We start from the raw sequence: 13,319 nt of genomic DNA on the forward strand, positions 1-13,319 counted from the left end.
AGTCTCAAATTTATTGCTTCTCACCTATATAGATATAATGAATGAAAAATTATTAGATGATTTAAGACAATCACCTGTCCATTGTCCTACATCTTCACATGACATATAACTAATATTTTCAATTCACAAGAAAAAAATTATTCAAAGTTGGATTATGTGTCATGTGTAGATTGTTCGGAACCATAATAATCCCAAAGCATGTAATAATTTTTCTATTATTAATACTTTTTTCTTTTATGAACCCAAGGAATCCCGTGATCAAGAGTCATAGTATTCTTCAAATATTCAAATTCATTTAAGAGACTAATCTCTCCCTAAATGTTATTCCATACACAAACTTAAAGACCAAACATCTAACCACATTTAAAACTTGATTATCTTTCCATCATACTATACTACGTTATAGACATAATACTTAACCACATCTTGAAAAATGGAAAAAAAAAAAAGATATATCTAAGATATTTATCATTAATGATAAAGCATTTGAAGTCCTCTAAAAGTAGATACAGAAATGCTGTATCTGAACTTAGGAATCAAACAAAAGGGCAATGTCAACAGAGAAAATAAAATATGCCGCATTTAGTGCTCCATATATAATTGGTCTCAAGCTACTTTAACTACTGTATTTGGAGGTTCTCATTTAAATGATCAACTGAGGCTCCTTTTTTCGTTATTTTTTTTTCAAGCTGAAAACAAAAGAGGGGGTGGGGGAGGGCATTTTGGGAATGGGACATCAGATATCATAGGAAAGTAATTGTGGTAACATAATAGGTATTGTGGGGCATTGAATCTTTGTTGCAATAGGACATGTCAATCTCCTTCATAAGGACTAAGAAGTGGATGTAGAATCTGTAGGGTTGGTTGTGTATCTACACAACTTAATCATCCTGGTACTTAGAGAAGCTCCCACTCAGGTTCAGAAATATCAGGAAGCAGTAGTTTCTTATGATCATCCTGTAAAGTTGGACATAAATTCTCTGCAAAATCACCCTTTTCTATTTCATTGTTCCCATGCAATATTGCAAGCTTCTCATACTCTTGCCTCCTTGCAGCCTTCTTGGACAAAGAAAAGGGTTGCCTCTTCTTGTTCTTCAAACATGAGAAAAAAGAAAGAACAAGTTAGAGCTTAATATGAACAGAAAAAAGGAGGGAGGTGAATGAAGGAGTGTGTGTACCTTGCTAGTTATTAGATTACCCAGTGCAATGGCAACTGATTCAAGTTCATCTCTAGTCACCATAACACAAGTTTCCTCAAGCTTCAGTTCATCATCTTGCTGTATGGTTTTATGGCCTTGCTCTACAATAATAGTACCAATCTTTGGTACATCCAAATCCCATGTTTCTGTGATTTCTTAAATAATAAAAAGTGTCAGTTACTCAGTTACCATGGGCTAAAAAATAGCATGAAATTGAATGACTACACAGTACACACTATGATCTCATATGTGCCTGAGCCCTGAGCATGTTGACACAGGGATTACCCAAAGACCTTTTGTTTTATATTCTAATACTTGAAAACAAAATCTACTGCAAACAGACTTTAGAGTTGCTGAATCTAGATATACCAATGAAGACTTTGCAGAGAACAAAATCTTCCAATCTGAGTTAAAATGAAATAGTTATGTGCAAGAATTTCTTGGGTAATTTCTCTATATATTCTATAAAATAGTTGAATTGTTTAGCAAAACAACAGATGCCACTTAGTACAGAAAACATTTTCTCTCCCCTCTTGATCAATAGGCTATAACAGACAAAATGAGGGGAAAACTTCATGACATCCCTGATTTCTCAAAATCATCATTCTGACCTCACAAATACAACCATATGGGGATTCCTCAACAATTTATTTTCATAAACTTTTTTGCAAAATGAGACCAAACCAACCAGCACCAAGATACACTCTTAAAATTCAACCAAACATTATATACTAAACTATGAAAGTACTTCTAAATGGTATGCAGTAAACCTACTTCATATTGATTTGAATTGACACCTGAATTCAGTAAGTACATTAGAATGATCTGAATTAATACCTGGATGAGATGCAATGGTTGTGGGGTAAGAATAATTGTCAGGCTCAAATGTTCCGACCATAGTGACCCCTACCAGAAAAATAATTTAATTGTTACAGTTCCCCGCAGAAGTCAGAAACAAAAAGTTACCAACCAGAAACAACGAGGAAAAAATGAAAATATATGCAAGAGACACTCAAATACTTACCATATGGATCTCCAAATAGGTCACTGGAGGAATATGAACTAACATGCATCTCTTTCTCTTCGGCTGATTCAGCTGCCAATACCAGCACATTGGGGATTTCTTCAGTACTTGCATTTTCAATTTCATTGCAACAGTCATCTACAGAGGTAATGGTAGTTACTTCAGCAAAAGCTGCCTTTGAAACAGTGGCTGCATGATTTTGATTTACCCGGGAGAGTTCACATGATTGTGATGTACTGCATGTATCTGCTTTTGACAAAGTGATTTCACTGACTGTCTTGGAAGCAGGCATGCTTTTATTTTGTCGATTTTCATCACCACCGAGGTTTGATCTAATATCTGTGCTACCAACGTATTGTCTTGCATGTGAAATAAAACTATTCCCTTTGACAGAGTTGCAAGAAGCTGATGTGAACAAAGCATCAGAATCACCGGATTTAGCATGGATTACATCATTATCAACATCATGTTTGATCCTTGAATCCTCAGTTGTTTGGTTGGTATCATCCTTTACAGTTATTTTCTTGGAACCTTGAAATGACTTATTAGAGAATCCAGCGTCAATATATTGATCTATTGGCAACTCAGAGGCTGATGTTTCATCCAAATCATATAAAGGCGGAGGAAGTAAATCTTGCATGACATCTGAATAGATCTTTTTAACACTTTCCCCAACAGTCTGCATCTGATTCCCTATGTACTTAACGGTTTCCTATCCCCAAAAAAGGGAAACAGAAAGTATGGGATTAAGTTCACTGTTAGTCCCAAAACCAATAGTTCAACCAGGCTAGTGTTACACTACACAATTGACATCATATATATAAAAGGAATTTAAGAAAGGTTATCACAGATTACCATAAAGACCAAGACAAATTTAATAATAGCTGCTCTCATGATTCAACTCTAAGTGAAATAATATAGTGCTAACTAAACTTACAACAACTATAGGTAAAACACTTTGAACATACAAGTCAAAGATGAAGAGCTATACCTCCACTACTAGCAGTCAAAGATCTTAGGTTTTGAATGACATTTATAGCAGGTATTGGCATGTCCAATTGGGGATAATTTGAGGTATCTTTTCTCATATTAAACAAACATATGTTAGGTTAAGGATAAATGATGACAAAGGTATACCTCCAACATTGTGTCTTCCACGTCCACATAAATGTCCTCAAACTTCTGGAATATGTTTCCAACCCAAGTTATGCCTTTTGCATCCATGGCCATCACAAAACACTAGCTGGAACAGTAATTAGAGCCGTCCTTGTATGTCCAATATGAGAAAGGATAAAAATCAGAACTTGAAGGTGGTTCTACCTGATTATCTGGCAACAAATCACAGGGAAAAAAATCAACAAAAATCAACAAAGAGCCACAATCGATGGTGATCATTTCTATAGGCCTAAAACTAAAAAATGTACATTGATCAGAGGGTGATATTACAAAAGCATAAAAAGGATTGCAGATAAATCCCATCCCAGAACACATTTATATTGAATAATCAATCAAACTGGTCCTTACCTAATATTGCCAAACTCAACCCCAACCTTTCACAGTTTTAATTACTAGCCACCTATAAAAATGATGACTAGTCCATAATTCTACAAAATCATACTACACCCTTTCAGTAATTCACAGCATACTATTGACAATCCTTTGCTTTTAACTATTTTCTCATAACAAAACAGCAAGAAAACTCCAACTTAAACTGATCAAAATTACCATAAACAAGGAAAGAATATAAATATGCCAAAGAAACGGCTAAAATTAACAACCCCACCTCCAAAATAAAAACACAAAAAAAGGAGACTATCCAGTATCCAACAATAATAAAATATAGCCAAATATGTAAACAAAAGCCAAACTTGAAACCAGAAAGCAAAATCCACTTAAAATATTAGTCAAATAAATGAAAGGGTGGTGATAAAAACAAGAAAGTGCAGCACAGAAGAGAATTTACTTGTTGTTGCAATACACACAGAAAGAAGAGTGGAGTCCGCGTCTGACTGAAGAAGTCATCGTAAGGCTAAAGAAGTAAAATTGAAGAGAAATTGTAACAAAAAAGAAGAGTAGTGTGAAGAGAGATAGAGAGAGACCGTATATAGGGTCAGCTCAACTGAGCCTTACGTTTGACATGTGGATTCCGATTCCTAAGTTAGCTTTTGATCATTGTTGTTCACTTTATCGGTTTGTGGGCCCCACCTTCCATTTTTTTTTCACCTGCCATGCCACGACTGTTGCCTTTTTGTACTACTATTTTGTTTTATTGAGTTGTTACGTCGTTTTATTTGTTTTATCAAAAAGTAATTTTTTAAAATTTTACAAATGACTGTAGAGTTTAGAGTTAGATTGTCAACAAAATGTGCCAAGTTTCAAATTATAAAAAAAAAATCAGATTATCCGTTATCAAAATATTCAAACTTTTTGCAAGCGAAATTTCCTAAGGTCGAAGGATATGTTAGTTGGAGATCGAATGTAATGTTTCAAAATTGCCATTGGCATAATTTGTTTTTTTTTATAAAAAAAAAAAAAACAAAGTAGTTATTCATTCATTGAATGGAATATAATTAGTTTCGTAGTTGACTTGATGCAAAATTCACAAAGAAATTTGTTAAATAACTCAACTTTTAAGGATAAAAAATGAGTTTAATGCCTTTGCTCTTCAAATGTTTAATGTTTAAATTTATTAGTTTTTCAAAGATCAAAATACTTTCACAAAAGAAATAATTTCATTCTGATCATAGAATACCCCCATAATAAAACTTATTCTCCTTGCGACTATGTATGTAACTATGTATCACTTGAATCAGTAAACAAGTTAATTTTTTTATTTAACCAATCAAATTCCTCAGTTTTCATTCTTTCATGAGGAAAACAATATTATGAGGCTGAAAAGGCCTTTAGCAAATCCTCTTAGGGTATAAACTATAATGCATACATATATAAGGAACAACTCAACAAGTTCAAGACGCTCAATCTTGTTCATTCATCAAAACAGCAATTATGCTATCTAACAAAGTAATGAACCCGGTTTATGATGTACGACTAAATGATTACTCAGGCATCCCAACTCTGAGAAATATAAACAAAGCATAAAACTGAAATAAATTGACTCAAGATCAAGGAAAAACTCTCGTAGTAGTAGCCCGCAATGTAACAAAAACAATCACCAATGATAAAGCATATAGGTTGATTCTTTTAATGATATTTTGTTGGTGGCTATGTAGGATTTACTTTCTCCAATCTGGAAGGACATAATTGATTCTCCAAACTGAATCAGAAGTCTTTGGTATATACCAGATGTTCAAGGAGTCACAATTTTGTATGTTTTCTAACCATCACAAATTCAAAACACACGACGATGGATAGCTTAACCTGCTGCTTGGAAATCACCAAAATCATCATCTGGTACATCCTCTGTGCTTCGATTTTCAGGAGAATTCTCATGCTCTGTGTCTTCTTTAACTGTTTTAGGAGTCTCAACTTTAGAAGTTTTCTCAAGGCTGAGTTTTGTAGGTGAGTTTGTTGGAGACTTCTGCGCGGCGAAAACAGGTGAGAGTGGTGCTGGAGGAGGTGGTGGTAACTTAATACTAGGTATAGATTCTTTCCCTCCATTCTTTTCCTCGGGGGATTTGTTCAGACCCAGCTCAAAAAACTTGGACTTCACACTGCTGCCACTTTTCTGCATGCAAAAGATAGGAATTAATAAAGATAATGTACTTAAAAAAAGAAACCAGCCTCATTCACGAGGAAAATGCAGATTTCCATACATTGGTCTTAATTTGAAGTACAAGAGTCTCTCCTTCTTTCAGACTGTAATCAACTGAGGAAGTTTGTTGGTAATGTTGTTCCATCTCTTCAGCAGTTTTCTTTTTGTTTAGATATCTTTAAAAAAAAATTAGGAAAAGACACGCTTTCCATTTATTAAAAAACAGTATGAGGACCTTCATCCTCTATGCCAGCACGAATGAAAAAATGTGTAAAGGCTACCAAGTTTTGCAGATGATGAGATACATAATAAAAATGATACATCTAATAAAACATATTTGATTGAGGATACTTCATATGATCATGTAAGGCAGCTTGGAAGTCATATGCCTCTGTTCTTTCTCGGAATCCTATGCCAATAAAAGCATGTCGAAGGCGACCACCTGCATGATTCTCAAGCAATAAAAAACCAAACTTCATCCGTAATAAGAAATAGAGTGCAGCAGAATTACCAAAACAAATTTTCATTTCATAATAAGGGATCAAAAGTCAGCAGTCTTTCCAACTTGAAATGTCCAAACAAGAAAAAGGTATACAGTATTTAAAAGTAAATTTAGTCATACTAAAAAGAAGTAAGGCTAATACCACAAGAAAGGAAGTGGGGATGGAATTAGGTGGACAGAAAATTAGAAATTGTGACTGTTGAGCAGAGGAATGGGGAATTGTAGAAGATATTAAAAGCCATTTGGCACTAAAGGATCAGAGAATTAATTTTCCATAAATTTAGGAATATTTATGGTAGCAAAACATTATGTTCACTATTCAGAAGAACTAAGGCCCTAGTTGGATAAACTTTCCCATAAGCACTTACAAGAGAAGAAAATAAAATGGTAAAATGAATTAAACTTCTCCCATAAGTTAAAATTAGTTTATGCATTGCATAAGTTAAAATCAGCTTTTAACTTCCATGAAAGTTGAAATGCATGAGTTGATTTTAACTTATAGGAGAAACTCAATTTGTTTGACCTTCTTATTTTCTTCTCTCGTAATCACTTTTTATGGAGAAGTCTATCCACACGGAGCCCAAAATTTAAACAGAAAAAAGTATAGTTTCCTATATCAATCCGAAAAAAAATGCTTGCAAGTTTTCAAAAGCTTGACAAACAAACAAATTCTTGGCAAAGACAATAAATTGATCCTGATGAAAAAAGTTGCTGACACATACTTTGAGAGCAAGATGAATTTTTCAATCTATTTTCTGAGAGAAGTAGAAACTAATAAAAAAAAACACGACATCGTTTCAAATTACTGCAAATCAAACTGGTTCTTATGTTGTATTAAACTATGTACTTCCTTTACGAATCCTACCCTGCTGCCCAGCACATGGATGATAAGATGATTAAGAGAAGAAAAGAAGTAAAGAAATATGTAGATCAGTAGATATAATGACTCACCTATGTTCTCTTCTATGCGAAGAACAAAGTATCTACAGAATATAAGTATAATTAGTTAAGCATCCTGAACTACAAAAAAGTATGATAACAAACAACTTAAACTATCAACAGTCAAGGAAAACCACCTGCTGCTGTCAATAACAGGTTCCACAGGATGCGGTTCTCCATTTCTTAAAAATGCCCGAGCATATAATTCACCTAGTTATATATATTTCATCATAGAATTAAAAAAATAAAGAAAAAATAGTACAATCTATTTGAAGCAGATTTAATATGGTCTTACCTGTGCTCTTATCTTCAAGTTTTATGATGCATTCTTCTCCCTTGCTAGTGACTTTTAATATCCCTTCCCATGCCCATTTGTTGACATCCCATTCATCAGCCCTGAAATGAATCTAACTTGTATAAATATTCAGCAATCACACACTCGACGGCAGCAAAAAAGAGTCACTAAACTCGCAAAAGCAGAAACCAATTCCTTCACAAACAACACAGTTCCACAAAAGTAATGAAAGACACAAAATAATTATAAGCATAGCAAATGTACTAAGCAGATCTAACACCCTTCCATAGACACTGGATAGCACAACTTCAACTATACCAAAGATACACTAAACAGATCACAGGGACAACAGATCAAGAGCTATATAATTTTGAAGTTGATCACAAACCTGTAAGAAGCTGCACTCTTTCTTGGAGGTATCTGCATAAATAGTAGAAACCCTTCATCAGTTTGACCCATCGAACAGCTAACAGCGAATTCAACTTTAAATAAATAAAAAATAAAAACAAAAACATTCAGAGCAACAGTAATTTCTTCGGAACCTTAAACTATGATTCTGCGAACTAACATGAAACTTGATCATTAGTACCCTCATTCAGTTGTAAATTGAATTCTCACGTTCCTCTCAAAACCCATTGCACAAAACCAAATTTTGATAAAAACCCGTGAACAGAAAGTTGCTAGACTTACTATGTAGACGTAACACTCGGGCACTTGAAAGAGAACGAGCTCTATGGGTTCAGCGTCTTCGCTTTCGCCGCCACTTTTCTGAACGTGGGGTTCGTTCTCTTCCTTCTCCATGATTCGGAGGCACAGAAAGATCGCAAATTTGGTGGCGGAGAATTAGAAAGAAGAAGAAAAGCGATATGGGTCTGCAGGAGGCGTGGATTTAGGAAGAACTTTCCTGAAAGAAATCAAATTTCGGAGAATTAGGGTTTGGTTTTGGGTTTTTTTTTTTTTTTTGGCTGGTTGAAGATAGAGAAAGTGAGTGATAGGAAGGTTTGTCTCTGCCTGGTTCGTTCTCAGGAAGGAGATGACGCTGCACCGAAACGGTTCTGCATCGGAACAATGGCCACCGTCTGATTCGTAAAGCTTTGGGATCGAACGGTTAGATGGGTATGGACTGGGACAGTGTTTGCTTTGTTTTCAAGTCAACACAAAATTAAATCCAATAAATATTAACACTTATTAATCTCAAAATGCTGAGTGAGAATATGAGAGAACAAGGAGGAATATGCTATAGAAAAATGGGAGTTTATACGCTATAAATTGAATTTGAGCATGCCTTATAACCGGTTTTTCAATTTGTGTATAAGTGCAATTTTAACTGTCACATTTGCTAAAGTTGTTAAAATTTTAGTATTCTTTTTCGAGTCTTACTATAACAAATCATTTTTATATTATATAATCTAATAAGTATTTTTAATAATGTAATAATTACTAAATAAATTTCGTAAATTATCTCACATTTTTAATTTAAATTTTATTTTTATACATGTTAATGTGAAAATTTTAACATGATTAACCAACTAAAATCATGATAAATATATTTTTAAAAATAATTACTGTAAAAATCAATCAATTTAATGTGTGTGTGTATATATATATATATATATATATTAATTTGTGATTTAATGGTAGATGTAAAAAAATTATATTAATTCTTTTCTCTTTTAAATTTTCCACACTATTAATGAGCTAATTCTTCTACTTTTCTTCTTCCTCCTCCACATATTCTTTCTTCTTTTTCCCAATGTTGCCAGCGGCAGAGTAATATATAAAAAATCACATATAAATATATTGAATGTTTATATTTTGTTTGTCTAATTTTATATATATTTGGATTCTTGTTCCTAACTCACTCCTTTGATTATAATATTATTTTTTTAAAAATAGATAACATTAACTTCAGCTTATAATCCACGGTAGGTGAATCTTGAGAAAGTCCACAAGAGGCAGTATGAGGAAAATGGGAGAGAAAGATAAAAGAATTAAATATATTACAAAAGTTGAATTTGTAGATTTTCCTTATATGGCTCAACTCAAATGGATTGTCTAAACTCTAATATTTGACCAATTAGAACTTTCAAGAACTAGCCCCCTAAATCACTGCTTAGTTAACATCCTTGTCTCGTTGAATTCTCTTTAGAAACCTTCATACTGCATGCTAACTTCCACAAAAGGGTCTGATAATATAATCACAAGAAATTATTAACTATAGACTAATGTCATTTATTTATCATAGTTTTACAACAAAATATACACAAGCAGAGAGATAGAAAAGGAGAAGTGTGTGATAAAATAAATTAGTGGAAAGAGATGAAAAATACTGAAATCTGTAGAAATTATTATATAAGTTTAATGAATGAATAACATTATCTTTAACAATGTACCTGTACCAACTGTGCACCAATACACACTGATATCTATGATGATAGTCCCAATGTATCTTCAAAATGAGATGAAGACATGAGACTTTAATTGCAAAGCGTTGCATAATGCATAACATAGATCAATTTATTTATTAACAACTTCCAAAACAGCATCTTACAAAGGCTTTGCTTTCTTCATATGTCATATACTTCTTATCCCAGAACCCCAAGTTGTTATTACTCACGAAGAGAATTCATGACTGAAGAAACTTTTGACTAAACAAGGTACAATATAGTAGAAAGAGTCCACTAATTCTGTCTATGGTCAAAAGAGTAAAGTTGCTATCTGTGACTATGAATGCTACCAACACATGTACAAACCCAGATTCTGATTCACATGATTCATCTTCATCTTCATTCTTCAGAAAGTACAAACTTTCCCTAACAAGTGAAAATGCTATTTGCTAATTAATGTCAGTCACTCCCTCATCATATTCAGATATATGCCAATATGCCATGCATATGGATATTTAAATTACATGTTTATAAAGAAAAGTTCTCATAAGAAATCTCCTATAGATGAAGAACTGAATATAGAAATCCTCCTTCTCTTCCTGCTTTCTAACATGTCCTGTGAAACAGAAAATCTATCCAACACAGATCTTAGAGCTTGATGAACAGACCCTGCCAGAAACTGGCGGTACTCAGCATCTTCAACATTTTGTTCTTTGCAGTTAATTATCACAAACACATTCTTCATCCTTCCTCCCAAGGTTGCAATCTCAGCCCTTATTATCATAAGATGAAGTGCATCAAGTGCTTGTCTTATATCAGTTAATAACCCGGGTTTGTATTCACAGCATAGTGATGCCCTGATTGAGTAAGGGAAGCCATTCAATCCTCCCTCCTGTTCTTCAATTCTTATTTCATCACTGTCCTTTGGTATCATTAGGCCTTCACTAGCTTGTGCTGCATTTGTTTTCAGATCTTTCAAATGTCTAATAACCTCACCCAGCAAGGTTGCTTTGTCCAACTGAGTTCAAAAAGTATACAAAGAATACTCAGATTTATAAGTTACGAATAAATAATTTAACATGTGAGTTTGTAGTGACATGAGTTTCATTATTGAAAGCACGAGCAAAACAAAGTTGGACAGTTAATGTTAAGTTCTTCTCATCCTTTTTTTCTAGAAAAGAAACTGAAATTGTGTTCTTGCAAATAAATAAAACAATCAAAACAAGACTTCAAAACCTAGCAAAATGGCTTTACTCGCATATATGGATCCTAAAATAAGGTCATTTACTACCTGATCTGCAAGTTAATAGTTTGAGCATCCAAGAAGTCTTATAATACCTTTTGAGATGCATTGGTTAAGAATTTATCGTTGAACTTAATTGCTTAAGTATCAGTTGCAGTTGAAAGCTTCAATGCAGATGCATGCATAGTCAAAGCTTTTTTTTCATTGCAATCATCAACACAAGAGAGGTAAATTAAATAAATTATTTAGCCTTTGAGCTACCATTTTTTTTTTCATGACCCTTCAACCAAATGACTTAATAAGCTCAACAATAATCCCAAGTTAATCAAATTATTTATATATGTATTTGACAGGGAAGATAAAATATGTAAAGGAAAACATTCAATAATAAGCTGGCACCCAGATTTCCCTTTAAATATTCTTTCACGTGCAACAATAATTGAACGAACTCAAACAAGAGCCAATCAAAAACCTGTTTTTTTTTTTCAGGTTAATGAAGAAACTGCCACAGATGACACATAACCTGTTCTCAGCATGATCAAAACCAACATTGACACAGGTTGCAAATTTTTAGAATTTTGATTTTAGCCATAACTCGACCCTAAAAGCAACTTCAAGGGATGAGAGTTGTTTCCATTTATACACACTATTTTTATTTTGATCATGTTAGTCAATGTGTGATCTATAATACACTTCTTCATGCCAAGAATTAGACATCTCAAGCATGAAGTTGCAGGATTAGAGCCGTGAGTAATCTAATAACGGGTGGCCTGACAGGCCAAACAACGATCACTTGAATAGGACAAAAATAAACTAAAACATAAAAATAAAGAAATGATAACGGAGAAAGCATTATATTGAACTAACCTTCTTAGCACCTGGAATGACAGAGCGAAGTGTATCAAGATGTGCATTAATTCTTGCTCTCCTTCTCCTCTCTGCCTCACTATGGTTCTTCAAGGCTTCAATGCTTCTCTCAGGAGAAACACCCTTGCGTTCCAATTTGACAGGGGCCTCCACAAGCTCTCCCTTCTCCTTATCCAACACTAGAGACGAAGATGAACCATACCCATTTCCAATTACACCACAACTCACTTGAAAACCATCACTAATCCTATGTGGGGCAAAGGCTTCCATTTCCATGACAAAGAGTGAATAGAAACAGGTAAGAAGAAGAGTAGTAGTTTAGTTTTGAACACAAGAAGAAAACAACCACCTTGGAAAGTGAAGGTGAAGAAGGTGAAACTTTGGCTTTGGCTGCGCTTTGTTGTGTAATTTCCATAAGGGAAAAGATAGTTGTTGGTTGGTGTTTGAGACAAAACTCAATGATGAAGTGGCAAAGGTATGTTGTTTGTCATGTTGGGGTTGGAGTGTATTTGGAATGAAAGATGCAGTGAAAAGTGTTGTGTTGTGATGTGTTGTGTTGTGTCAGATGTGTGTAGTATCAGTGTAGTGTTGTATGGTGATGATGATGGTTGTGGTGGCTTTGCTGAGATCCATTCCAGAAGATAGTACTGTTGCTGTTACGGATTACCTGTTCTGGTGGGGGACAAGTCCTACAACACCACACTTTTTAAGACCACAACTTCTTGTCCCTTTTCTTTTAAAATAGAAATGCCACATGTGTAAATTTCTGTACAACATTCTGTATAAAAGAAAAAGAACTAAAAAAATTTAAATAATGAAAAGTGATAAAAGAAAAAAAATAGTATTATAAAGGATACTTTGAAAAAATATTGTATGAATAATATAATTCTAAAACAGGTTGTATTATAACTCAAGTTCTTGTTTTTAAAAAAATAAAAATGAATTTATGATCTTTTTTTAATATAACTTTTCTTATTCATATTCAAGTTTCATAATTATATTTTGGAAAAAAATATATAAATATAGCATTAATCTTTGATAGATAACAGTCTTTTATTCTATTCTATAATTAAGTGCATGAATTAATTCACATAAAAATAATCCAACTTAATCAAGATATCAAATTCGAGAGAAAATTTCATAATCTACAG

The 13,319-nt window shown here is 33.5% G+C and overlaps 3 protein-coding genes across 6 annotated transcripts; all 3 read right to left on the bottom strand.

The window, feature by feature from the left end:
- Nucleotides 1–451: 451 nt before the first annotated feature.
- LOC114380394 lies at nucleotides 452–4,349 on the bottom strand. Of its 4 annotated transcripts, none has more exons than XM_028339420.1 (6): nucleotides 4,187–4,347; nucleotides 3,361–3,551; nucleotides 2,224–2,935; nucleotides 2,037–2,105; nucleotides 1,179–1,345; nucleotides 452–1,092 (listed from the first exon to the last, which is right to left on the bottom strand). In XM_028339420.1, the coding sequence occupies exons 2-6, from the start codon at nucleotides 3,451–3,453 to the stop codon at nucleotides 898–900; spliced, it is 1,236 nt and encodes a 411-aa protein (XP_028195221.1). In that variant the 5' UTR covers nucleotides 3,454–3,551; nucleotides 4,187–4,347; the 3' UTR covers nucleotides 452–897. The 4 variants fall into 4 exon arrangements, with proteins under 4 accessions (XP_028195221.1, XP_028195219.1, XP_028195220.1 ...); XM_028339418.1 differs by having other exon boundaries at nucleotides 1,179–1,354; nucleotides 4,187–4,346; XM_028339419.1 differs by lacking the exon at nucleotides 4,187–4,347 and adding an exon at nucleotides 3,748–4,027 and having other exon boundaries at nucleotides 1,179–1,354.
- An 837-nt stretch (nucleotides 4,350–5,186) lies between these two features.
- LOC114380510 (adaptin ear-binding coat-associated protein 2-like) lies at nucleotides 5,187–8,900 on the bottom strand. The gene is made up of 9 exons (XM_028339605.1): nucleotides 8,683–8,900; nucleotides 8,362–8,575; nucleotides 8,060–8,091; nucleotides 7,672–7,772; nucleotides 7,514–7,586; nucleotides 7,389–7,420; nucleotides 6,287–6,377; nucleotides 5,997–6,111; nucleotides 5,187–5,908 (listed from the first exon to the last, which is right to left on the bottom strand). Exons 2-9 carry the CDS (start codon nucleotides 8,470–8,472, stop codon nucleotides 5,597–5,599), a joined length of 867 nt encoding a protein of 288 aa, XP_028195406.1. The 5' UTR covers nucleotides 8,473–8,575; nucleotides 8,683–8,900; the 3' UTR covers nucleotides 5,187–5,596.
- Nucleotides 8,901–10,167: 1,267 nt separating this feature from the next.
- LOC114379094 (transcription factor bHLH30-like) lies at nucleotides 10,168–12,881 on the bottom strand. The gene is made up of 2 exons (XM_028337657.1): nucleotides 12,169–12,881; nucleotides 10,168–11,076 (listed from the first exon to the last, which is right to left on the bottom strand). Exons 1-2 carry the CDS (start codon nucleotides 12,442–12,444, stop codon nucleotides 10,603–10,605), a joined length of 750 nt encoding a protein of 249 aa, XP_028193458.1. The 5' UTR covers nucleotides 12,445–12,881; the 3' UTR covers nucleotides 10,168–10,602.
- Nucleotides 12,882–13,319: the final 438 nt, after the last annotated feature.

Source organism: Glycine soja, chromosome 12, assembly GCF_004193775.1.
Source record: "Glycine soja cultivar W05 chromosome 12, ASM419377v2, whole genome shotgun sequence".
NCBI lineage: Eukaryota > Viridiplantae > Streptophyta > Magnoliopsida > Fabales > Fabaceae > Glycine > Glycine soja.

What these genes read in the sequence shown, in the direction of transcription:
- LOC114380394 (XM_028339418.1), bottom strand. Translation starts at nt 3,453, where the DNA reads ATGGCCATGGATGCAAAAGGCATAACTTGGGTTGGAAACATATTCCAG. An exon ending in CCTATTTGGAGATCCATATG is followed by an intron (nt 2,106 to 2,223) that starts GTAAGTATTTGA and finishes TTTTTCTGGTAG; the next exon opens with GGGTCACTATGGTCGGAACA. An exon ending in AACCATTGCATCTCATCCAG is followed by an intron (nt 1,355 to 2,036) that starts GTATTAATTCAG and finishes TTATTATTTAAG; the next exon opens with AAATCACAGAAACATGGGAT.
- LOC114380510 (XM_028339605.1), bottom strand. Translation starts at nt 8,472, where the DNA reads ATGGAGAAGGAAGAGAACGAACCCCACGTTCAGAAAAGTGGCGGCGAA. An exon ending in CCTGTTATTGACAGCAGCAG is followed by an intron (nt 7,421 to 7,513) that starts GTGGTTTTCCTT and finishes TATATTCTGTAG; the next exon opens with ATACTTTGTTCTTCGCATAG. An exon ending in GCCTTACATGATCATATGAA is followed by an intron (nt 6,112 to 6,286) that starts GTATCCTCAATC and finishes TTTTTTTTAAAG; the next exon opens with ATATCTAAACAAAAAGAAAA.
- LOC114379094 (XM_028337657.1), bottom strand. Translation starts at nt 12,444, where the DNA reads ATGGAAATGGAAGCCTTTGCCCCACATAGGATTAGTGATGGTTTTCAA. An exon ending in TCATTCCAGGTGCTAAGAAG is followed by an intron (nt 11,077 to 12,168) that starts GTTAGTTCAATA and finishes TTTTGAACTCAG; the next exon opens with TTGGACAAAGCAACCTTGCT.